The sequence below is a fragment of the Plecotus auritus genome (assembly GCF_963455305.1).
Source record: "Plecotus auritus genome assembly, chromosome: 2".
Lineage (NCBI taxonomy): Eukaryota > Metazoa > Chordata > Mammalia > Chiroptera > Vespertilionidae > Plecotus > Plecotus auritus.
Genome location: NC_137771.1, coordinates 34287522 through 34314365, shown reverse-complemented (window position 1 = coordinate 34314365; position 26844 = coordinate 34287522). Strand labels below are relative to the sequence as shown.

At 42.2% G+C, this 26844-nt stretch overlaps 1 protein-coding gene across 2 annotated transcripts; it reads left to right on the top strand.

Moving 5' to 3' along the window:
* Window positions 1-3034: 3034 nt before the first annotated feature.
* On the top strand, window positions 3035-26590 carry GPX7 (glutathione peroxidase 7). 2 transcript variants are annotated; one of them, XR_013959986.1, is made up of 4 exons: window positions 3142-3276; window positions 12795-13056; window positions 14630-15023; window positions 26453-26590. XR_013959986.1 is itself a non-coding variant. In XM_080657215.1 (3 exons), the coding sequence occupies exons 1-3, from the start codon at window positions 3142-3144 to the stop codon at window positions 14791-14793; spliced, it is 561 nt and encodes a 186-aa protein (XP_080513341.1). In that variant the 5' UTR covers window positions 3035-3141; the 3' UTR covers window positions 14794-15224. The 2 variants fall into 2 exon arrangements, 1 of the variants encoding a protein (XP_080513341.1); XM_080657215.1 differs by lacking the exon at window positions 26453-26590 and having other exon boundaries at window positions 3035-3276; window positions 14630-15224.
* Window positions 26591-26844: the final 254 nt, after the last annotated feature.

Below are 26844 nucleotides of genomic sequence, written 5' to 3'. Positions count from 1 at the left end.
TTGCACTAGTACATAGCAGGTGCTCAACAATTTGTTGAATCAACAAAATATTAATGAGTATTCTAATTGCCCATAAAAAGCTTCTTTGAGCTTATTATGAGAAAGAGAATTATGGGGGATACAGAAGTGAGTCCTCTACCCTTCCAGGTGCTCATCTGAGAACTGTGTGCATTTGTCTGTGCCTGTGGAACCCTCACTTGTGTAGATGGACCACCTGGGAATAGCTGTGCTCTTTCAGAAAAACCAAAAATTCATAGAGGACTAGAAATAAAATGACAAAATAGACACCGTGGGCTAAAATCAACAGCATCTCAGATCAGACGCTAGCATAGACAAGTAATAAAAGTAGAACAGATGATTCAGATATAAACCTGCCTGCCCCCAAGGAGCTCACAGTCTGGTGGCCATGGTAACAGACAACTACACTCATATTATTATCAGCTCACTAACAGGAAAATGTACTAGGTACAAAGGCAACAGAGAGGAGGGAGTGATTAAGTGTAGTAGCAGAGGGGGGTGATATCCGAGCTGAGTTCTGAAACATGAATAAGGGAAGGAGAGAAGGGCCCAGAAGAAAGATTTACAAATGAGAAATATTTCACTATTTTTTCCTGCTTAGTAGAAATGCCTACCTATCTGGATTTTAACAGGAAATAGCTCAGCCAAGCTTGCAAAACTCCAAGTTGTGTGGAGCAGAATTTGAGAAGCCCAGGTTATTGGGACATGTAGGGAAAGGCTGAGTGAAAGGGGCAGAGCAGGAAGGGAGACCATCCGCTTCACAGGGCAAAGTAGAGAAGACAGGACCATTTAATACCATAGGACCCATCAAAGGCTCAAGGCTCCAACAGAGAAGGGAGGAGAAGGGTAGAAAGGGCAGGAACACTTCACTTCTGCCTTGGCCATTGTCTGGAGCAGGCTTTTTCCTGTTTTCCATCTCTCCTGATAATGTTGTATGCTCCTAAGGAGAGGGGCCTCCTTGATAGTGCAGAAAGTTCCCATGTTTTGACTCTAAAGGCCTGGGTTCGAGTCTTATTAACTGTATGACCTCATGCCCAGTTTTAAAAACCTTGGTCTCCACAGCCTAGAGAGTAAAATCCAAGTTCTTTGACTTGGCACTCAAGACCTTTCTCCATCTGGCCCCTGATGTTGCAACTTCATCTCTCCCATACCCCTCTCACCCCAACCAACCAAGCACTTCTCTTGAGCTCTGTGCTTTCACAGACATCGCTCCCTCAGGCTCACATCTTTGCCCCACTCTCCCATTCCCAAACTGGAGAATCCCCATTCCTCTTTTAAGACATAACTCTGATCACCTCCAGGAGGCTTTTCCTGACTGCTAGGTTAGCAACACCTCTGGGCCTCAGAACCCCAGATCTTCCTCTTACCCTAGCATCTGGAGCACATCTGCTCTTGCCCCTTCTTATCTACTCTCTACAGAACAGTCAGAGGGATCTTTCTACAACACAGGACTCACTGCTCTTCCCCAATTAAAAAAATAAAAGAAAAGAAAAAGAATCTTCATTTCTTACCTTAAAGACCATAACCTCTACTATGGCCTACCAGGTTCTTTGTGACCTCACCCCTGCCTGCTCTACACCTTCTGCTCTCACCCTTCGCTCTCTCTGCTCCAGCCGAATCCAGCCTTCTTTGTTTCAAAATGCACCATGTTTCTCTCTCCTCGGGACCTTTACACTTTTAATTTGGCTAATTTCTACTCATTCTTTAGAGCTTAGCTCAAACGTCCCTTCTTCTGGAAAGCTCTCCTTGAGCCCTGCCCCACCCCCACCCCCAAGGCTAGTTTAGGTGGTACTTACCACAACAGTAATTTTAGAGTTATTTATGAATTATTTAATTGTGAATTATTTAATACCTGTGACCCCCTGGGCAGGAACCACACTGTCTTGTTCATCACTAGAGGCACCTACAGCAGAACCTGGTGCAGAACAGATGCTCAAGAAGTATTTGTTACATGACGGTAGGAGTGCTTATCCCTTACTGCATTACACAAAATCCCGTTTACCTGGCTTCTCTCATGGTAGCCCGTGAGCTCCTGGAGAATGAGTAGTATAAGCACCCAGCTCCATATGTGGCATTTAGTGGGGCTCAGTAGGGGTTTTCTGAGTGTGGGAGTCACTATGATATGCTGCCCAGATACCCAATCAGTGAAGAGCTAGGACACTGTCAGTAGAAAGCCTGTACCTGTCAGTCCCTTCAGGGACAGGGCCATTTTGGCTCCCGTCACACCTCTTCCCAGATGGCCCCCTAGCCAATGACTGATGAAGGCAGGGATTTAAAAGCCTGGCCAGTTTAGTTTATCTGGGGACAACTCTGACGGGCCATTCTAGCGTGAGTCCCTGTGGAGTCAGCCAAAACTGACCTTAGGCCTTCATGGAGCTCTGGACTTCTGCCCACTCCTGTTCTAGCCTCTCCCTTCCATGGGTGTTGATCCCCAGGGTGTTTCCTCATAAACATCCTGCACTGTAATTCCATCAATGAATCTGCTTTCCAGGAACCCAACCTGCAACAGGCCCTCCATCTTCGCTTCGCTTCCTCCTTGCCATTCCTTTCAGGAACCATTCATTCATTCATTCATTCATTCATCACTTAATGCTTCTAGGCACCACTCAGCTGACAAAGTGTTTCACATCCATTTTTCTGTATCTCCCATTCTACACTGCCTACCTGCTACAGGAAGGGAGGCTAGCGCCACTGAACAGATGGAGAAACTGAGGCCCAGAAAGGTGGCGGCATGACAAGCCTAAGGGCCAATACGCTAATTAGAAGCTAAGGCTCAGATCCAGATTTTCGCTTCCTTTCCCTACCGAGTCTCTGCATCCTACAAAAGAGACAGAACCACCTCAGTGAACTGAATTCTGGTCTCAATATTCAAAATCCTGGAATTACGGCTTTGGGGTCCAGGGAGGCGCGCGGGGTCTAATGCTCCCATAGAAAGGAGGGGAAACAGATCCAGAGCCCGTCTCTCCACCGCTCGAGGAGGAAAACAAGAAGGGGGCGCGTCCTGCCTGGCGAGCCGGGTGGCAACGGAGCCGCCTCCTCCCGCCCAGACGCCGGGTCTCCCCCCCTCCCGCCCCGCTCCCCCCAGGCTTTGCCCTCGCATCGCGGCCACCTCGGGATCGAGTCATGGTGGCTGCACTGGTGGCGGCGTGGCTGCTCCTGGCGGCCGTGACCTGTACGCAGCGGGAACAAGACTTCTACGACTTCAAGGCTGTCAACATCCGGGGCAAGTTGGTGTCGCTGGAGAAGTACCGAGGTTCGGTGAGTGTTCGCCCTGGGGGCCTCGGCGCCAGCGCCGCTCCGCGGGGCCTGATGGGGGCGCCCTGCCGCCCTGCGTCCTGCGGGGTGTGGCTCCGAGGGGCCTGGGGCTGCTCCGCGTCACGGCCCCGGCTCCCAGCCCCCACCCTGCTATTCCTCGAGGGCGCGGGGCGCCCCCAGATCCTGCTCAGGGTCTGTTCTGCTACTACGTGGCAAGGCCCTGGCGCACAGTGAAACCCGAAACTCTCGGAGCGGCTCAGATTTCCCTGACGGCGACTTTGGACCATGGGTCCGGGCCTCTCCCAGAGGCTGGATGCCCCTCCCCACCCCGCCAGCTCAGCCTTTGTCACGCAAGAGTGGAAAAAGTAACCATAGCATCCCACGGCCTTTGTCTCTGCCACCCCCAGTTTCTACGTCTGCAACTGGGAGAGATGATTTTGAGTGCAATGAGGACATTGTGGAAATGAATGTGCAGTGCGGAGGGAGTGCGCGGGTACCTTAGGCAGATCATCTCCAGGGAGGACACTAAGGCCAGAGAGGGAGATATATCTGTGCAGGTCACACAGCACTAGGAAAGCACACAGGGCCTGGAGGAGAAAGAGTCATCCACCCTTGGTCTACTCTTGGCAAACTCCTAAGATGGCAGCTCAGGGTGAAATATAAGAATCGTCCAAGCTAACCCCTACCTCCTTACCATGAGGGCATCTCAGCTCTGAGCGGACTTCAGAGAGGAAGTGTGTAGGGTGAGTCTGAAACAAGAGTGAGTTTTAGCAAGTTCAAGAAGAGCATTCCAAGCAGAGAACTGTCCTTGTCAAGGCTCCAAAGCAAACAGCAGGAAGCGTGGAGGAGTGGTGGTGACTTCAAACAATTGTGCTTAAAGCAGTATAAAGCATGAGGCTGAGAGTGGCGGAAGATGGGGCTGAAGAGGATGGGGAGACACCAAGAGGGGCCCGAACACTATTCAGAGGCCTAAATGGTGCACTGTGTGGAATGAAGAGCCCTCCACTTCTCAAGTGAGGCTGTGGTGTGGGAAGGCTGGGGAGTTGGTCTCTAATGGACAGTTGTCCAGATTTGGATGGACTATACAAAAATGGTTGCCAGCATTCTTCTCCAGGAAGCAAGGCCATCTTCAGTGAAGAAAGTACTCTCTAAGCCTTTAAAGTCTAGGGCCAGTAATCCCAATGTGTTGTTTCAAATGAGATGACAGTGTGGAAGCACTTGGTAGAGAGCTCTGTACCTGTGTTTGGTGGGCCCCAGCAGGAGCTTCATCCAGAACTCAGAGCAAAGGGCCAATAATAAGAGCAGGGCCCGTTTCCAATCAGGCCTCTCCTTCCCTCTAGGGCAGCAGGACACAGAGCCCCAAGGTTAGCGCTCGACCAGCTCTGCTACTCATTAATTCATGATTTCTTATTGAGTACCTGCTGCAAACTAAGTACTAGGCTAGCCCTGGCGATACAGTGGTGAACAAAACAGACAAGTTTCCACTTTAATAGAGTTTATATGAGGTAAAGAGGGGAGAGAAAATAAAAAGGGAACAGAAAAATGGTAATTCCTAGTAGTAATAAGTGCTATGACAAGAATAGAACAAAGTCTATTTGTCTTTAGAAATAATAAGGCATCCAGGATGTGAGGAACAGAAATCCTGGAGAGAAAAAATGACTCAGAGAAGTAATCTCAGGATTCTGAGTGTTTTAATATTCTATCTAGGTCATTGGTAAATGCATGGGAGCGAGAGGCCAAGAAATCAATCAGAAAAGAAATTGGAAGAAAAAAAAAAGTCACACAGCTACTAAGAGATAGAATTAGAATTTGATCCCAGGCAGTCAAGCTCTAGAGCCCGTGCCCTTAAACACCAGATATAGAGGAAATCAGCAACAGTCAGTCCAGGAACGCTGTGAATGATGTTGAGTTAATCTCAAGCTAGGTCTGCCACTTGGGCAATATTGTCATTTATTCAGCTGCAAATAGTTTTTAGCTCATTATGTATATTTTGTTACAATATTTTAATTGAAAAGAAAAAAATTACTGGCTCCCACTACATGATTGGAACTGGCTCCAGCCCTGGAGATACAGCCATGAGCAAGACTATGCCCTCAGGCTAACTGGGAAGACAGTCATTTAGACCAGCATTGAGTATGAATGAATGGGTAACCATTTGGGAATGTGTTTGCCTGTAGTGTGAAGCTATGTACTTGTAGGCCTGAGTGGTGGGTGTGTGTGTGTGTGTGTGTGTGTGTGTGTGTGTGTGAATGGTTTGTTTGCTTGTGTATTTGTTTTTTGTTTTTTTAGGTTTTTTTTGTTTGTTTAAAGTATTACATATAGTAGTACATATATCTCCTTTTTTTTCCCCATTGACCTTCCCCCAGCCTCCCCATCCCCTTTCACATGCCCTCATCCCACCCCACAGGGTCTTGTGTCCATTGGCCATGCTTATATGCATGCATACAAGTCCTTTGGTTGATCTCTTGCCCCCCCTCCCCAACACTCCCCAGCCTTCCCACTATAATTTGACAGTCTGTTTGGTGTTTTACTGCCTCTGTATCTATCTTTTGGTTCATCAGGTTATAATATTCTTTATTTTCCATAAATGAGTGAGATCATGTGGTATTTTTCTTTCATTGCCTGGCTTATTTCACTTAACATAATGCTCTCCAGGTCCATCCATGCTGCTGCAAATGGTAAGAATTCCTTCTTTTTTATAGCAGCGTAGTATTCCATTGTGTAGATGTACCATAGTTTTCTAATCCACTCATCTGCTGATGGGCATTTAGGCTGTTTTCAAATCTTAGCTATGGTGAATTGTGCTGCTATAAACATAGGGGTGCATATATCCTTTCTGATTGGTGTTTCTAGTTTCTTGGGATATATTCCTAGAAGTGGGATTACTGGGTCAAATGGGAGTTCCATTTTTAGTTTTTTAAGGAAACTCCATACTGTTCTCCACAGTGGCTGCACTAGTCTGCATTCCCACCAGCAGTGCAAAAGGGTTCCTTTTTCTCCGCATCCTCGCCAGCACTTGTCGTTTGTTGATTTGTTGAAGATTGCCATTCTGACAGGTGTGCGATGGTACCACATTGCTGTTTTGATTTGCATCTCTCGGATGATTAGTGACTTTGAGCATGTTTTCATATGTCTCTTGGCCTTCCTTCTGTCTTCTTTCGAAAAGATTCTATTTAGGTCTGTTGCCCATTTTTTTTATTGGACCCTTTATCTTCCTTTTATGAAGTTGTATAAGTTCCCTGTAGATGTTGGAAATTAAACCTTTATCAGTGATAACATTTGCAAATATGTTCTCCCATGCAGTGGGCTTTCTCGTTGTTTTATTGATGGTTTCTTTTGCTGTGCAAAAGCTTTTTATTTTGATGTAGTCCCATTTGTTTATTTTCTCTTTAGTTTCCATTGCCCTAGGAATGGTATGGGTGAAGAAATTGCTTTGGCATATGTCTGAGATTTCTCGGCCTGTGGATTCCTCTAGTATTTTTATGGTTTCCCATCTTATGTTTAAGTCCTTTATCCATTTTGAGTTTATTTTGGTGTATGGTGTAAGTTGATGGTCTAGTTTCATTTTTTTTTTTTTGCATGTATCTGTCCAATTTTCCCAACACCATTTATTGAAGAGTCTGTCTTGACTCCATTGTATGTTCTTGCCTCCTTTGTCAAATATTAATTGAGCATAGTGGTTTGGGTAGATTTCTGGGTTCTCTATTCTATTCCATTGGTCTATATGTCTGTTCTTGTGCCAGTACCAGGCTGTTTTGAGAACAGTGGCCTTGTAATACAGCTTGAAATCTGGTACTGAGATCCCACCTATTTTGTTTTTCTTTCTCAGGATTGCTGAGGCTATTCAGGTGTTTTTTTTTATTCCAAATGAATTTTTGGAGAGTTCTTTCTAGGTCTGTGAAATATGCTGTTGGTATTTTAATGGGGAGTGCATTGAATCTATAGATTGCTTTGGGTAGTATGGACATTTTGATGATGTTGATTCTACCAATCCATGAACATGGTATGTTCTTCCATCTGTTTACGTCTTCCTCTATCTCTTTTTTTAGTGTCCTGTAGTTTTTTGCATATAGGTCTTTTACCTCCTTAGTTAAGTTTATTCCTAGGTATCTTAATTTTTTTGGTGCGATGGTAAATGGGATTGCTTTTTTAGTCTCTCTTTCTGTAAGTTCACTAATGCCATAGATTTCTTGGTGTTAATTTTATATCCTGCTACCTTGCTGAATTCATTTATTAAGTCTAATAGTTTTTTGATGGAGTCTTTCAGGTTTTTTATGTACAATATCATGTCATCTGCAAATAAGGACAGTTTTACTTATTCTTTTCCAATTTGGATGCCTTTTATTTCTTCTTCTTGTCTACAATGGCTGATACTTCCAGTACTATGTCGAACAGGAGTAGTGAGAGTGGTCATCCCTGTCTTGTTCCTGTTCTTAGGGAAAATGGTTTTAGTTTTTGCCCATTGAGTATAATGTTGGCTGTGGGTTTTTCATATATGGCTTTTATTATGTTGAGGTATGATCCTTCTATTCCCACCTTGCTGAGAGTTTTTATCAAGAAAGGGTGTTGGATTTTGTCAAATACTTTTTCTGCAACAATGGATATGTCTATGTGATTTTTATCTCCCAATTTGTTTATGTGATGTATCACGTTTATTGATTTGTGGATATTGTACCATCCTTGCATCCGTGGGATAAGTCCTACTTGGTCATGGTGTATGATCTTTCTGATGTACTGCTGGATCCAATATGCTAGAATTTTGTTGAGGATTTTGTTCATGAGGGATATTGGCCTGTAATTCTCTTTCATTGTGTTGTCTTTATCTGGTTTTGGTATTAGGATGATGCTGGCTTCATAGAATGAGCTATTTTTTGGAATAGTCTGAGGAGGATGGGTTTTAGTTCTTCTTTGAATGTTTGGTAAAACTCCCCTGTGAAGCCATCTGGCCCTGGGCTTTTGTTTGCTGGAAGCTTTTTGATGACTGCTTCAATTTCTTCCATAGTTATTGACCTATTGAGATGTTTAGATTCTTCCTGATTGAGTTTTGGAAGGTTATATTTTTCTAGGAATGTGTCCATTTCCTCCAGGTTGTCTAGTTTGTTGGAGTGGAGTTGTTCATAGTATTTTTAAACAATCCTTTATATTTCTGTGGGGTCTGTTGTTATTTCTCCTCTTTCATTTCTGATTTTGTTTATTTGAGTCCTCTCTCTTTGCTTCTTGGTGAGCTTGGCTAGAGGTTCATCAATCCTGTTTATCCTTTCAAAGAACCAGCTCTTGGTTTTGTTGATCTTTTGTATTGTTTTTTTGGTGTCTATGTTGTTTATCTCCACTCTGATCTTTATTATTTCCTTCCTTCTGCTTACACTGGGCTTTTCTTGTTGCTCTTTTTCTAACTCTTTGAGTTGTAGGGTTAGGTAATTTATTACCATTGTTTCTTGTTTTTTGCAGTAGGCTTGTAGAGCTATGAACTTACCTCTCAAGACTGCTTTCGCTGTGTCCCATAGATTTTGGATTGTTGTGTTTTCATTGTCATTTGTTGCCATGATGTTTTTATTTCTTCTTTGATCTCTCTGGTAACGCAGTCATTGTTTAATAGCATGCTAGTCTCCATGTGTTTGATTTTTTTGGATTGTTTTTATTGTAGTTGATTTCTAGTTTTATGCCACTGTGATCTGAGAAGATGCTTGATATGATTTCTATCTTCTTGAATTTGAAGAGACTTTGCCTGTGACCCAATATATGGTCTATCTTTGAAAATGACCCATGTGCACTTGAGAAGAATGTATATTCTGTGGCTTTGGGGTGAAATGTTCTGAAGATGTCAATTAATTCAATCTGGTCTAGTGAGTCATTTAGGATTGATGTTTCTTTGCTGATTTTTTGTTTAGAGGATTTGTCCATTGGTGATAGTGGGGTATTAAAGTCTCCTACTATGATTATATTGCTGTCAATCTCTCCCTTTATATCTTCCAGGAGGTTTTTTTTTTTATGTATTTGGGTGCTCCTGCATTGGGTGCATATATGTTTACCAGAGTTATTCCTTCTTGTTGGATTTCTTCCTTTAGTATTATGAAGTGGCCTTCCTCATATCTTTTTATGTCCTTCACTTTGAGATCTAATTTGTCAGATATAAGTATTGCTACCCCAGCTTTTTTTTCATTTCCATTCGCCTGAGAAACCTTTTTCCATCCCTTCACCCTCAGTCTGTGTGCATCTTTTTTTCTGAGGTGGGTTTCTTGTAGACAGCAGATGTATGGGTCATGTTTTCTTATCCAATCTGGTTACCCTGTGTCTTTTGATTGGGGCATTTAATCCATTTACATTTAAAGTTATTATTGATAGGTACTTATTTGTCGCCATTTTTATTCTTTACCCCTGTGTTCCTTCTTCGCTTCCTATTTCTTTTTTTACAGCAGACCCTTTAGCATTTCTTACATTGCTGGTTTGGTGGTAATAAACTCCCTTAGTCCTTTTTAGTCTGTGAAGCTCCTGATTTCACCTTCAAATTTGATTGATAGCCTTGCTGGGTACAGTATTCTTGGATTCAGACCCTTCCTTTGCATGACTTTGTATATTTCATTCCATTCCCTTCTGGCCTGATGTGTTTCTGTTGAGAAATTAGTTGCTAGTCTGATGGGGGATCCTTTGTAGGTAACTTTCTGTCTCTCTCTGGCCGCTTTTAAGATTCTTACTTTGTTGTTGGTGTCTGCCAATTTAATTATAATGTGCCTTGGCGTCAGTCTTTTGGGGTTCATTTTGCTTGGGACTCTGTGAGCTTCTTGGATTTGTGTGGGTTTTTTCTTCCCCATATCAGGGAAGTTTTCTGTCATTATATCTTCAAACAGGTTTTCTATTCCTTGCTCAGTTTCCTCTCCTTCTGGAACCCCTATTATGTGGATGTTGTTTTGTTTCGTGTTGTCCCAAAGTTCCCTTAGGCTTTCCTCCTGCTTTTTAATTTTTTTTCTAGAAGCTGCTCTACTTGGGTATTTTTTCCTACCTTGTCTTCTAGCTCACTGATGCAGTCCTCTGCTTCTTCTAATCTAGTCTTGATGCTTTCTATTGAGTTCTTTACAGCAGCGATGTCATTTTTCATTTCTTCTTGGTTCTTCTTCATTTCCTCTTGGTTCTTACGCATATTGTCGAATTTGTCTTCCATTCTTTTCATCCACCTTATGACCATTTCTCTGCATTCTTTCTCTGGCAGGTTGCTTGCCTCCATTTCGTTTACTTCCTTTTCTGGTGATGCCTGCTTTTCTTTCATATGCGGGCTGTTTCTTTGTCTCCCCATGATCTCTGTTTGATGATAGCCATTCTGACTGGTGTGAGATGGTACCTCATTGTTGTTTTGATTTGCATCTCTTGGATGATTAGTGACTTTGAGCATATTTTCATATGTCTCTTGGCCTTCTGTATGTCCTCTTTTAAAAAGTGTCTATTTAGGACCTTTGCCCATTTTTTGATTGGATTGTTTATCTTCCATTTGTTGTATGAGTTCACTGTAAATTTTGGAGATTAAACCCTTATCGGAGATAACATTGATAAATATGTTCTCCCATGCAGTGGGCTTTCTTGTTGTTTTGTTAATGGTTTCTTTGGCTGTGCAGAAGCTTTTTTAAAATAAGCACTTTTCCATGCCCAGGGAATCAAGCAGAGAAGAAAGAGGAAGACCCCTGACTAGGGAAGGAAGTTAAGGATCCCAGTTTCTCACTACAGGCAGAATATGACAAATGCTGATGCAAATAGGGGAGGTTCTAAGAGCCTGTGGCCCCAGGGAATGGGTTATTCCTCATCTGATGGAGGCAGGGTGAAGGAGTTACAGCTCAGTGATTCTCAACTGAGGTAATTTACTACCTAGAGGACATTTAGCAAAGTGTGGAGACATTTTTAATTGTCAAGACTAGGCTTCTAGCCTGGTTGGCGTGATTCAGTGGTTGAGCCTCAACCTATGAACCAGGAGGTCATGGTTTGATTCCCATTCAGGGCACATGCCCAGGTTAGGGGCTCCACCCCCTGTGGGGTGTGTGCAGGAGGCAGCCGATAAATGATTCTCTCTCATCATTGATGTTTCTCTCTTTCCCTCTCCCTTCCTCTCTGAAAAAAAGAAAAAAAGACTAGACATTTAGTGGGTAAAGACCAGGGATACTGCTAAACATCCTATAATGAACAGAATAGCACCTTCACAACAAAGAATGTCCAATCCAAAATGTCTAACCTAAGCGGTTTATGCCTATGTATGTCCAATGCCCCGGGCTGCCCCTGGGAGATGTCCCTCTTTATGGAGCCAGCTGGTATAATTCTGGCTCTTCTAAAAAGGTGGCCAGAGAGATAGTGCTGGGCAGCCCAGACACAAGGTAAGATTTAAAATCATTCAATAATATATAACTAAAAGCTAAGAACATAGCACTGGTGCCAGAATTCTAGTTGCTGTATTATAATCAGGTTCCATCAGCCAGCTTTATATTTATCACATAAGGGTGCTAAATAAATGTATAAACAAATTTAATAAACAAATTTATATAAATAAGTTAATTTATTATAAAGCGACAATATATTTAAAGGTGAGTCTAGTGATAGAAGAAAGTGGTATTTGTTTACTGGAGGGAAAGGGACAAAAAGAGATTGTCCTGGGGACCTTGGTGTCCTTTTATCAAGAAAACCCACTTGCATTGGTGATTGTGTATGTGTGAACATTTACTTATTCATTCAGCAGGCACTTTCTGAGACTTTTTCCATACGTCAGGCCCTGGAGTGAAGTGGACATAGCTCCTGCTCCCAGTGGATTCACATTCTAAAAGGGAGATGAGCCCTAACTGGTTTGGCTCAGTGGATAGAGCATCAGCCTGGGGACTGAAAGGTCCCAGGTTCGATTCCAGTCAAGGGCATGTACCTTGGTTGTGGGCACATCCCCAGTAGGAGGTGTGTAGGAGGCAGCTGATTGATGTTTCTAATGCTCTATCCTTCTCCCTTCCTCTCTGTAAAAAAAAAAAAAAAAAAAAAAATCAATAAAAAATATTTTTTAAAAAATATAAAATAAATAAAAGGGAGATGACACATAGTAGTGTACAGGCAACTACAGTGATGAGTGCTAGCTGACTGAGCCAGAACCTGAACCCAGGTCTACCTTTCTACTCTCCCACATCACCTCTGGATGTGAACTCCTCAGTGTGTATGTCTCTCTGATAGTGCTATGTGTGTGGGTATGTGTGATGTGTGCTAATGTATCTTTGTATCATGAGGTATATGCATACCCATTTGTGAATATTGTATGCTTATTCTCATGAATGTTCATGTATGTGTATGCACCCATATCTGTAAGCTCTGCGTGTTTGATTTCATTTGTGCCTCTGTGCATGTGCTTGTGTATATGTGAGAACATTGCACTCACATTTACATGTGTACATTGTGTTCTTGTATGTATGAGAGAAAGAATTAATTGTAGGGGAGGTGGGCATGTCAGGAATGTACAAGTGCATGCCTCTTCATTGGGTTGTGCATGTCTGTGCTTTGTTTTTGCCACACAGGTGTCCCTGGTGGTGAATGTGGCCAGCGAGTGTGGCTTCACAGAGGAGCACTACCGGGCCCTGCAGCAGCTACAGCGGGACCTGGGGCCTCACCACTTCAATGTGCTTGCCTTCCCCTGCAACCAGTTTGGCCAACAGGAGCCCGACAGCAACAAGGAGATCGAGAGTTTTGCCCGCCGCACCTACAGTGTCTCTTTCCCCATGTTTAGCAAGGTCGCAGTGACTGGCACTGGTGCCCATCCTGCCTTCAAGTATCTGACCCGTGAGTCCTGATCCTTCCCCTCGCCTTCCCTCAGTTGGCTGAGGCCATGGCTCCCTGGGCAGCAGAAGCCACTGGCTGACTGGGTGACCTGGGGCCCTTTCCAGATCCCCTCAAATGGGTTGATGGTCTGTTCCAGCACTAATCTTTGAGGATGAGCTGAGGGGTATTCCTGCCTAAGAATATCTTCACCCTGCTACCTTTCACCATCCCCACCCCCCAGCCACTCTTGCAGACATCTCTGGGATCCTGTTTTCATATGCAGGGCCCTCAGATTTTAGCCAATGTGAATTAGTTGGACTGAGGCTGGAGGATCTGAGGACCAGACAGGGAAGAGATGCCACATGCCTGGAGAAGGCTGACAGGCATTTCCTGTCCTAAGTCAGAGTCAAAGACTATTGGCCACGGGAGAGAAACCTGAGCTGAAATACCAGATCTCAATATTTAGAAATAGATCCCTTCTCCAGCCCCAGAAGCCTCAAAGTTGCAGAATGGGGTCATGGGCCATGTTGGTTATTATGGTCCTGTTTCCTCCCTGGGGCCCCTCTCCTGGACTCCATTTTTGCCTTCTCCCACTCCCTGCTTCCGGTTGCCTTCATATCCCTCCCCAACCCCCAACCACCCTTTCACCTGGAGAAGTCAATGAGAAACAACAGTGTAGCACACAAAAGGCCCCTTACTGAAACTGATTGGAATTTTGCTCTGTAGGTCAATCCTAATATTTACTTTTCCCCCCCTGTGTGTTTTTATTAGTTCCTTCCCAGTTTACCATAGTTATAGATCAAACCTGGCCCTGCTTTGGAAGCACCTGGGGAGCTCTTAAAAATGCATTAGCCTGAAACCTAATGAAACAGAGCCCAAGAATCTGTTTATTTTATGCACCCCTCACCACCACCACCATGATTCAGATGCAACCAGTCCATGAACATTTGGAAACCATTTAGATTTCATTAGAGAATAGGGTGTAGACTGTTCAGTAGTTTGAGATCATTAATAAAAGAAGAACGAATACTGCTTTATCAAACACTTCATAGAATCCTAGAGCAGTAGTTCTCAACTTTGGTACTACATTAGCATCTCCTGGAGAGCTTTTTTTTTTAAAAAAATATCTTACTGTAAAGTTTTTTGTGTTTTTTTTAAAAATATATTTTATTGATTTTTTACAGAGAGGAAGGGAGAGGGATAGAGAGTTAGAAACATCAATGCAAGAGAAACATCAATCAGCTGCCTCCTGCACACCTCCTACTGGGGATGTGCCCGCAACCAAGGTACATGCCCTTGACTGGAATCGAACCTGGGACCTTTCAGTCCGCAGGCTGACGCTCTATCCACTGAGCCAAACCGGTTAGGGCTCCTGGAGAACTTTTGAAAAATACTGATGCCTGAATCTTACCCCTAGAGATTCTGATTTAGATGGTTTAGGGAGGTGGACTGGGCATCAGGATTTGTAAAACTCTACAGTTAATTCTAATTAATAGAACCACTGCTTCAAGGGAAGAATGGACAATGAAAGTGGAATTCCAGGAGAGGGTACACAGGGAAGCCCACTTTGCTCTCCTTCTTCCTTTTCTTCTAGAAACTTCTGGAAAGGAGCCCACTTGGAACTTCTGGAAGTACCTAGTGGCCCCAGATGGAAAGGTGGTAGGGGCTTGGGACCCAACCGTGTCGGTGGAGGAGATCAGACCCCAGATCACAGCACTTGTGAGGAAGCTCATCCTGAAGAAGCGAGAAGACTTATAACCACTTTCCCTCCTCTCCCACTGACCCTCCCCCTTCCCTCCCTCCCCTTTCATGGATAACCAAAGCAAATTCAAATGGTGCTTCAAAGGAGGAGACAATACTCTTCTTCATCACACCTACCCCATCACTCCTGTGGGGGGAGAATGCTAGTATTCTGATCATTGGAATCTTAGATCAACCTATGGGAACTCCAGGCCAATGACAGATCTTGACCAATGAATCACCAGCCGGTAAGAACTTCTAGTCCATGAAAACATGTGGCAAATAGAAGTATATTGAGCAATAATCTCCTGTCCATTAAGAACTCGATAAAACGGGCCGATTCCTACCTCACAGGGCTGTTGTGAGGATTAATGAATGAGCTATGAATGTGCCTAGAGCAGTGACAACTCAAGAGGAGGCATTTAATAAATGTTTTTTGCATATAAATCAAAATATAACTTGTGATTAATGAAAACTTGCACCCAACATGAATTTCCAGCCAATGAAATTTTTAGCTCTCTATCCCTCTCCCTTCCTCTCTGTAAAAGATCAATAATATATATTTAAATATATTTAAAATATATATATACATATATATGTATTATTATTTTTAATATATATTAAAAATATTAATATATATGTATTATTATTATTATATATATATTATTGATTTTTTTACAGAGAGGAAGGGAGAGGGATAGAGAGTTAGAAACATAGATGAGAGAGAAACATCTATCAGCTGCCTGCTACACGCCCTCTACTGGGGATGTGCCTGCAATCAAGGTACATGCCCTTGACCGGAATCGAACCTGGGACCCTTCAGCCCGCAGGCCGACACTCTATGCACTGAGCCAAACCGCTTAGGGCCTGTATTATTTTTTAATTACAGAAGTAATTTAAATTCATTCTAAAATAATGCAGGCTGTCATGATAAAATGAAAATGTACCCCTCATTTTCTATACTCTCACTCCCTGGAGGTAAACATTGTTAGTGATTTGGTACAAAGTCTTCCAAGCCTTTTTTTTTTTTTAATCAAGCCAATCATTAGGACTCAATAGAATTCACTGACCAAAAGTACCTAAAACAACCAATACTCAAAAGATATGAATAGATAATTCACAGGATATAGATGGATAACAAGGATTTGAAAAGATAGTCAACTTCATTCAAGTTAGAAAGATTTTTAAAATGATTCTACCCATTGTTAAGGATGTAGGAAAATGGGAATTTGTATAAACTATTGTTGGGACAATAAACTGGCACAAGTTTTTGGAGGGTGATTTAGCATATCTTTTAAAACAAAGTGTTCATGGCTTAGTAGATAGAGCGTTGGCCTGTGGACCAAAGGGTTCCGGTTTTGATTCTGGTCAAGGGCACGTACCTAGGTTGCAGGCTCCTCCCCGCCCCAGCCCAGGTCCTGGTCAGGGCTCGTGCAGGAGGCAACCAATCAATGTTTCTCTCTGTCTTTCCCTCTCTCTTCCACTCTGTCTAAAAAAAAAAAAAAAAAAAGGAAAAATATCCTCGGATGAGAATTAACGACAAAAATAAAACCAAACAAACAAAAAAAAGTGTTCATACCCTTTGATCCATTATTTCTCCTTTTAGAAGATTCCCAAACTATGTAAATATACACTGAGTGGCCAGATTATTATGATCTCTGAACACATAATAATCTGGCCAATCAGTGTATAACCCAGCCGTGGGCAAACTACGGCCTGCGGGCCGGATCCGGCTGTTCTATCCGGTTCTCTTGCTCTCCCCTCCGCTTCTTTACTTTGAATTTATATTAGTTCACACAAACACTCCATCCATGCTTTTGTTCCGGCCCTCCGGTCCAGTTTAAGAACCCATTGTGGCCCTCGAGTCAAAAAGTTTGCCCACCCCTGGTATCCTATATAATAAAAGGCTAATATGCAAATTGTCCCCTCGACCAGGAGTTCGACCAGCAGGCAGGCCGGCCAACCGCCCATGTCTCCTCCCCCTGGCCAGGCTGGCCGGACCCCACCCATGCACGAATTCATGCACCGGGCCTCATATATATATATATATATATATATATATATATATATATATACATACACACACACACACACACACACACACACACACACACACTGAGTGGCCAGATTATTATGCGTTCAGAGATCATAATAATCTGGCCACTCAGTGTATATGTACAATGGTATGTTCATTATAGTGAAAATTGAATGTAACCCTTGTTCCCATCACAACTTATTACCAACCCATAGATTATGATACAAATCCAAATGATACAATAATATAGTTATTAAAATTAATGAATTAGATTTCTATATGCTATCATAAAAGTTGTCCAAAAGTGAAAAAAGGGCAAGTTGTAAAACAGAATGAACATATTCACACACACACACAAAAAAATCCAGTATAAAGTATATTTTTATTAAAAAATTACAATGTTAAGTGAGAGTGAGAGAGGGGGGAGGAATAATGGTGGTTGTCCATGAAGGGGTGAGTTGGGATAATAGGAGTCATTCACTTTCTTTGTTAAGTATTACTATAATGTTTGAATTTTGTATGTAAAATATATTTTTTACTTTTATAAAATACTAGGGGCCCAGTGCATGAATTCATGCACCTTGAAAGGAACTGTGGGCCGCGAGGCTGCAGTGGGCACAGGGGCGGGTCTTGGCCCTTCCCGCCGTGGCCCCTGGTCCCCTGTCTGCCCGCAGCTCCGCTCCTGCTGGCCCTGCTCACACCCGCTGATGGCGCAGAGTGATTGAGGCAGGCGCCAGCAGCAGGTGCAAGTGGGGCCGGCGCTGTCAGTGGGTGTGAGCGGCGGCTGCTTCCCCAATTGTCCCCCAGAAGCAGGGGGAGATGGAGAAGTCCTCAGGGGCGATCAGGGCGGCAGCCACTGCTCGCACCGGTGCTGGGTGCTGGCAGCGGGTGCAAGCGGCAGCTGCGGCGCTGGCAGCAGGTGCGAGCACCAGGCGGAACCATGGCACGCAGGAGCAAAGAATTTTCAGTAACCATCAGAGGCTCACCCCGATGACAGCGACCAGCGCCCCACCTTGGTCTGGTGCCCCTGCTCACCTGCTCCACCATCCCGCCCCAGCCGACACCCACCATGTTCTGCGCTCTGCCACCTCCTGCTGATGCCTGCCAAGTTCTGTGCGTGTCCCCTGGTGGTCAGTGCATGTCATAGCGACTGGTTGTTTGGTTTTTCTGCTGTTCCGTCTATTTGCATATTAGGGTTTTATATAAAGAGATAAAAAGAGGCAGCTAAAAATGGAGGTGATGGGCAACGTCACTGATTGATAATTCATTGGCCAGTAAGAATTTCATGTCTACTTCTCCCAAGGGTCCCTCTTCTAGAAGAAGCAGATTCAGATTCAGGTTCTGGCTATGTCCCTGACTCACAAACTGAGCAAATTATTCCCTGTCTTCTGTCCTCAGTTTTCCCAATGGACAATGAAAGGTTTGAACTGTGCTTATAGTTCTCATAGTCTCCCTTAATAGTCCTCAAAAGCTGCCCTGAGTAAATGAAGGCTCTCTGAATTGACCATAAGCCCCTCAAAGGTGGTCTCCAGACTACCCTTACACACCCTGCTCTACGATCCAGCTCGGCATATACTCATTGTGGGTACACACATATATACAATGAAACCCAGTTATCAGACATTTTTTTTTTAAATATATTTTATTGATTTCTTACAGAGAGGAAAGGGAGAGGATAGATAGTTAGAAACATCAATCAGCTGCCTCCTGCACACCTCCCACTGGGGATGTGCCCGCAACCCAGGTACATGCCCTTGACCGGAATCGAACCCGGGACCCTTCAGTCCGCAGGCCGACGCTCCATCCACTAAGCCAAACCGGTCAGGGCAGTTATCAGACATTTTGGTGATGGACACCTCGGAACCACATTCTCAACGGATATGTCTCTGACTTTATCCTTCTTGACCTCTCAGCCACATCTGACATTGCAGACTACATTCTTCTCCCTGACACATTCTCTTCCCTTAGTTTTCATGCCACTGTCATCTCTTGGTTTTCTCTCTCTCTCCCTCTCTGAGTGTTCCTTTCTTCTCAGTGTCAGTTGATGTTTCTTCCTCTGCCCTCTGCTTCCCTGTTGTTCTTCGTTGGGGTTCCAGGCTGGTCCCTTTTCTCACTTCATACACTCTTCTGCAGCTATCTCATTTTTTTCTCATGGTTTTGACCACCATCTGTGCCTTGGACCCAAATCTCTCTACCTTGAACTGATATCAATCTGCCTACTTGGGCATGTCTACAGACACCTCAATTCAACTTAACATACCTAGAACTAAACTCACCAGCTTTTCCTTCTACCCAGCCTTTGCAAACCCTCTAAGCCTTTCCTATTACACACCACTCAACTCACTCACCATACTCTATTCTCATTGTTTAAGCAACTGCCTGTTTTCTCTCTTTAGCACACTGCCTGGCCTTTAGCAAATTAAATGTAATTAGATGGCAAACATTTTGAGAAACAGCTCCATGCTGTCCCTGAACTAAATCCTATCTGAAAACCAAAGACAAACAATTTCTCCATAAGTTTAGAGTCCAGCTGAAGATTTTACAGTCTCAAGTAGACCTTCATTCCTATAGGGTTTATCAGCTTTCTGCTGTTTCCAAATCCCCTCTAATGTGCAAGAATCCCCTAGGGAAAAATCTCACTTTAAATCCTTTCCAACTATTTCCTTAGTCATTGGTTAACCAGTATATACTAACAACTTAGTTTTAAATTAATCCCTCAGTTATCAGCCAGCATTTGAGTAGTTAATATTTGATTTTCTACTAACACTTTAATTATCTTCTAACACTTTACTTTTAAGCAAAATACTTTATTTATTAGGTTATATATTAGCATTCAGTAATGTGGACAAAAAAGGGCAGGTCATGCTGGGTAGTCATACCCCAGGCTTATAACTTCTTTAGTGAAAGGTTTTTAAGCAAACTGCCAATTGTTCTTGTGCATCAAGTTCACACACATTTGAAATGCGGAAGTAATACTCCTCAAAGGTGTAACCACCCTTAAAAAAGCAGATAATCTTGTAATCTAATCCCTTCCTCACTTTCTACCTCCTTCATGTAATCTTACTTAAATTACCTCATTAATTCCAAATGCATTTAAAAAACTGCAAGCTGTTATATATGTTGTCAGTTTGGCTCAAATAAATACATAAAATTCTCTACAGGTTTGCACTTTTCTTACATCAACAGTAGGTTAGCTATTTGACAAGCCTTCATTATTAATCTATATTTTAGTTGTCTTCTTAAATCTCATTACTTACTCCTTAGCAATCTGCTATTAGTTTAGGGTAGATTAGCAAGCCAGAGACCACGGGTTAGGAATTTGAAAAGGGGGTCATTTCTGGCTGTGGATAGGATAGGGCCTTTGCTTTTGCTGAGCTCTCCTTCCATGCCCCTCTCCCCCACCTTCCCAATGATTCATTCTCTTTCAACATCACTGATCCCAGATCCTCAGAGAAAGGGAGGTCCCATCTTCATCTCTTATTTACTTCTCTAATTTGGGCTAGAGAGTGGAGGGAGGAGAGTGTGACTATGAGGGAACTTCCTGGAAAAGTATGGTTGGAAGAAACATCCATTCATCAACAAGCATTTCTTGAGCTCTGCTATGTGTCAGGTTCTGCACTCGGTTTTAGGGATACATCAGAGAACAAAACACACGTTTCCAGCTGTCATGATTCTTAGAGGATAGTGGGAGAGACAAACATTAACCAAATAATTACACCAATTATTATAGAATTACAAGTACCAGGAAGAAACACAAGGAGCCATGAGCATGTTTAAAAGTGGCACTGGAGCCTTAGCTGGTTTTGCTCAGTGGTTACAGCATCGGCCCAACGACCAAAAGGTCCCAGATTTGATTCCTGGTCAAAGGCACATATCTGGGTTGCACGTTTGATCCCTGGCCCAGGAGGCAGACAATTGATGTGTCTCTCTCACATTGATGTTTCTCTCTCTCTCCCTCCTTCCCTTCCTTCTACTCTCTTTAAACATCAATAGAAAAAAATATCCTCTGTTGAGGATTAACAACAAAAAGTGGCACTGGACCTATTCTGGAGTTTAAGAAGGATTCCCTGAGGAATGACTTTCAGCTGAGAGCTGAAATTTTAATAAGAGTCAGTTGAAATAAAGAAATGGGAAGGTCCTAAGCAGATGTACCAGTAGTAGCTCCTGCAAAGGCCCTAAGGAAGGAAGACACTGGACTGGATGGAGCCAGTGGTACCTGGAGCTAAGGGATAAAGACAAGGATGAGAGAGGTTAGCAGGGATCAGGTCATTCAGGACCTTGTGGAATGCAGGTAAGAAATGCTGCAATGAACACAGGGTCAGATGGTGAACACACAATGCATTATATAGATGATGTATTATAGAAATGTACACTTGAAACCTATAAAACTTTATTAGCCAATGTCATCTCAATAAACTTAATGAAATTTATATTTAAAAAAAGAAATGATAGTGACCTGATCTAGCATGACAGAGCCTGTCTTCAGTCCCAAATCTTAAGGACAGAAATAAACTGGGGCCAGAGGCAGACATTGAATTACTGATAGAAGCAGGCAGCTCTAGGGTCTGCCTAGAGGGTTGGTCACCATGGAGACACCTCTGGAAAGCAGACAGAGCTACAATCTCCCAGATCCATCAGGGTCAGCCTGAGGGTTGATGGAGGAGATTGCTCAGGCCTGGGTCCCTACAAATCTCCGAGCTGCTTGCATAGCTTCCTGGACCCCACCCAGAATGATAATATTGCAGGGGGTCAAAAGGCCACCTTTCAAAAAAAAATGCTGCATTGGGGTGCACTCCCCTTTCAGTAGCACATCCCACCTTTCCCTTTCTCCTCTTCTTCCCCCCAGGTACATTACCTCTCCCTCTCCTAAGCTTTAAGAACCCTTCTTTTGCTTCTGTAACTGTTTCCTCAGCATGTGCAGTCCAGCTGACTCACTTCTACTACCTCTGTAACTCTGAAAAACAATTATTGATTTTTTACAGAGAAAGAGAGAGAGATCAATTTGTTGTTCCACTTATTTATGCATTTATTGGTTGATTCTGGTATGTGCCCTGGCCGCGCATTGAACCTGCAACCTTAACACTATCAGGGACAGTGCTCTAACCAATTGAGCAACTTGGCCAGGGCTCTGTAACTTTCTCTTATAATTTGGGAAAAATAAAAATAAGAAATGCTGCCGTGGATATGACAAAACCTCTGTAGCTTCCTCTTCTCCCCACATCTCCTTTAGTCTCTACATCTTAGCCCTCACCTGACTTTTACCACTTTGTGTCAGAATAGAGATTGGGCAACGACAACAGGAACCCAAAGTAAACACAGTCTCAAATAAAGTAGACATTTCTTTCTATCCCATGTAAAAGTTGAACCTTTTCTCTGCTCCATGAATTAGGGGCCCAGGCTTATAGCTCTGTCATCCCTCGGATGTTGCCAACATCTGCACGATCCAAGATAGACTACCTCAGTCCTATTCCTTTCAGGGGACTACATCACATCATACAGATCAGAAGACTTAGTCGCATAGCTATACACAGACATAAGGATCACTGAGAAATAAAGATTTTTTTATGCTGTGTAGCCATGTGCCTAGATGAAAACTGGGGGTTCCATTAATATAGAAGAAGTGGAAAACAGATGTTGGGGGAGCAGGAACAAATAGCCATCTCTGACCCACATCTTAATATCTTTCAAAGCTCTCCCCCTTTCCTACTTCTTGCTACCATTATTCTAACTGATATTTGTGATAATATGGGACATATTAAGAAATTATTCCTTGTTTACCTGAAATTCAAATTTAACTAGCCATCCTGTATTTTATCTGGCAACCATAATACTGTGCAGTAGCGAGTTGAACTAGGTAGCCTCTAGGATCTTTTCAACTCTAGGAAACAGGTTCTAATTCTTCTGATTTGCCTTGTTTCTCTCAATGAAAGCCAAAATTCTTCTAAGACTTAAAGTAGAAGAGCTGAGAACAATAGTTAACAGGCTAATCAACACAAACGACAAGAATACCTTATTAGCTGTGTAACCTTGAGACAATCACTTAACCTCCCTGAACCTTCACCGTTCATCTAGCCAATAAAAGTAAACCCAGATTTTACTTAATAAGTGCTGGGCACTGTGCTAGACACTCTGTTTATGTGCTCTCTCACCTGGAACATTCAGACAAACTAAGTTATAAGAAGGCACTTTGTAAGTGCAAATGGGCTATAACAAATATGAAATAGGATTAGCATTAGTGTAATGCCTGTCTGCGGTTGATTTCATGACCCTTTGGGGAAAAGAGCTTCCCTAGCTTGGTCGTATTATGGAGGAAAAACATAATCTAACTCTAGAGGGTAGAGCAGTGGTTCTTAACTAAGGGTGACTTAGCTCACCAAGGGACATTTGGCAATATCTAAAGACATTTTTGGCTGTCACAGTGGGATGTGGGTACCACTGGCATCTAATAGATTAAGGCCAGGGAGGCTGATAAACACCCTGCAGTGCATAGGACTGTCCCTTACAATAAATAATTATCTGGCTCAAAATGTCAATAGGTTGCAAATAGATTCACATCCTAGTGCTGCTGCTTAGCAGCTGAGTGACTCATGGACAAAGTATTTTACCTCTCTGGGCCTCAATGTCCTCTTCCGAGAGAGACGTCAGAAATATTTATAACACCTCATAGTCCTATTGTGCTGATTAAATGACAGGACACCCATAAAGCACTGCAGTGTCTGATATATAGTAAATACTCAGTAAATAATAGTAGTTCTTGTGGTTATTTGGGTATTACTATCCCCACTTAAAAGACAAAAAACAGAGGCTCAGAGGGAAACAGACTTGCCTAAGGTCAAGAGAAAAAGTAGTTCTAGTCATGGGTTGACAAAATTAATTAAGAGTCTTCTGTAGCAGATGACATGATATTGTATATAAAGAACCCTAAAGGTTCCACCAAAAAATTACTAGAAATGATAAATGAATTCAGTAAAGTAGGAGGTTGCAAAATAAATATCCAGAGATCTGTCACATTTTTATACACCAATAATGAGCTATCAAAAAGGGAAACTAAGAAAACAATACTATTTACAATTGCATCCCAAAAAATGAAATGCCTAGGAATAAGTTTAACCAAGGATGTAAAAGACCTGTACTCAGAAAATTGTAAGACACTGAAGAAAGAAACTGAAGAAGATACAAATATGTGGAAGCATATACTAAGTTCATAGATAGAAAGAATTAACATCATTAAAATGTCCATACTACCCAAAGCAATCTAGATTCAACATAATTCCTATCAAGATACCAATAACATATTTCACAGAACTAGAACAAATATTCCAAAAATGTATATGGAACCACAAAAGATCCCAAATAGCCACAGTGATCTTGAGAAAGAAAAACAAAGTTAGATGAATCATGCTACCTGATATCAAACTATACTACAAGGCCATAGTAATCAAAATAGCATGGTACTGGCATAGAACAGACATATAGATCAATGGAACAAAACATTGAAAGCCCAGAAATAAACCCACACCTTTATGGTTAATTAATATTTGATGAAGGAGGCAAAAACATACAATGGGGTAAAGATAGTCTATTCAATAAACGGTGTTGGAAAAATTGGACACGTGCAAAAAATTAAACTAGACCATTCTCTTACACCATACACAAGAATAAACTCCAAATGGATGAAATATTTAAACGTTAGACTCAAAACCATAAAAATCCTAGGAGAAAACATAGGCAGTAAAATCTTGGGCATTTATTGTAGCAATATTTTTTCTTTTTCTTTTTTAAATATGGGTGTTTTTTTAAATTGATTTTAGACAGCGAGGAAGAGAGAGAGAGAGAGAGAGAGAGAGAGAGAGAAACATCAATGAGAGAGAAATATCGTTCGGCTGCCTCCTACACGCCCCCCCACACACCCCCACCACTGGGGATCGAGCCCACAACTCGTGCATATGCTCTGACTGGGAATCGAACCAATGACCTCTTGGTGTGTGGGATGATGCTCAATCCACTGAGCCACACTGGCTGGGCATTTTTTCTGATATATCTCCTCAGGCAAGGTAAACAAAAGAAAAAATAAACAAATGGGACTACATCAAGCTAAACAGTTTTTTCACAGTAAGGAAACAATCAACAAAATGGAAAGACAACCCACTGAATGGGAGAACATATTCGCCAATGATACATCTGAAAAAAAAACATTTAATATCCATAATTTATAAAGAATTCATAAAACTCAACACCAAAAACAAACAAACAATTCAACTTAAAAATGGGCAAAGGACCTGAATAGACACTTCTCCAAAGAGAACAAACACACAGATGGCCAATAGACATATGAAAAGATGCTCAACATCACTAAGCATCAGATAAATGCAAATTAAAACCATCTCACAGAAGTCAGAATGGCTATCATCAATAAATCAACAGACAAGTGTTAGTGAGGATGTGGGAAAAAGGGAACCCTCATGCACTGTTGGTAGGAATGCAGATTGGTGCAGCCATGGTGGAAAGCAGTATGGAGTTACCTCAAAAAAAATTAAAAATGGAACTGCCTTATAAGGCAGCAATTCCCCTTCTGGGTATATATCCTAAGAATCCCAAAACACTGATTGGAAAGAATATATGCACCCCTATGTTCATAACAGCATTATTTACAGTAGCCAAGATTTGGAAGCAGCCCAAGTGTCCATCAGTAGATGAGCTGCCTCTGCTGCTTAGCAGCTGAGTGACTCATGGGCAAAATATTTTAGTTCTCTGGGCCTCAATGTCCTCCGCTGGGAGGAACATTGAGAATATTAGTAACACTTCATAGTCCTATTGTGGTACATTTACACAATGGAATACTACTCAGCCATACAAGAGAAGGAACTCTTACCTTTTGCGACAGCATGGATAGACCTGGAGAGTATTATGCTAAGTGAAATAAGCCAGTCAGAGAAATATAGGTACCATATGATTTCACTCATATGTGGGCTCTAATGAAGGTAACAGACAGAGACTTGGCCGACAGCAGCTACCCTATATCTAAATCCAGCCTAGCACCAGGAATGCTCAGGGCCTACTCAAGAATGCAAATAATCCTTTCCATTAATATTTACAGGGTAAACTAAGATTGTTGGTAGAGTATTAAATTTGACAGTAAAATAATAATCAAGTTTTCAGATTAATTTAAATAGGCTAATTGAAATAAGTGAATATTCAAGAAAATTTAATTGTACTGGACAAAAAGCTGTTCCTAAAGTGGTAACTAAAATTTCTATTGGTAGTTCATCTCATGGTAAAATTCCTGAACATGCAATGAAACTAAAGCAGTCATATTTTTGTGCAAAAAATTAAAATTTAAAGTTATCAAGACTGCATTATAAAATTTACAAAAGCCTCCATTAATCAAAAAAGGGGGGATAGTAGGATGATATCATGTAAGGAAAAATATCCTTTAAGTAAATTACATCTAGAAAATTTTTACTTTACAAAATTAATTTTCATTTGTAATGCTAACAGCAAGACACCCATGAAAAACACACATGGTGTCTAAATAAGACAAAGGAAACCCGTTTGGGCAAAAATAAAAAGGATCCCAAATCAATTACATAGAAAAGATTCCTTTATTAACTTTTGGTTGAGAATATGTTTGTATATTTTCAGAAAACAACTCCAAGACCATGTGGATTCCTGAAACAGAGAGGAATTGACAGGTCTGCTCCAACCATGAAGACAAGAGGAGAAACAGTCCAGAGATGGGAGACGCTGAGGACGCCTTGCCACGCTAGCAGTCAGCAGCTGTGCGTCGCAGCAGGTTGCCTAGGACCAAACCAGAGAGGGTCGGACCTGCATTGCTACCATGTGCCCACCATCCAGATATCATTGCTGACATGTACACTTAAGGAACTGTTTGACATTGAAACAGGGACTCAGAACTGTTGGACATTGAAATCGGAACTCAAATATTTTTTTATTATATGTTTATTTCTAGTCTGCAGAGGCAAGATTTTTTAAAGGAAAGAAATGGGGAAAAAATAGATACAGAGGCAAAGAAG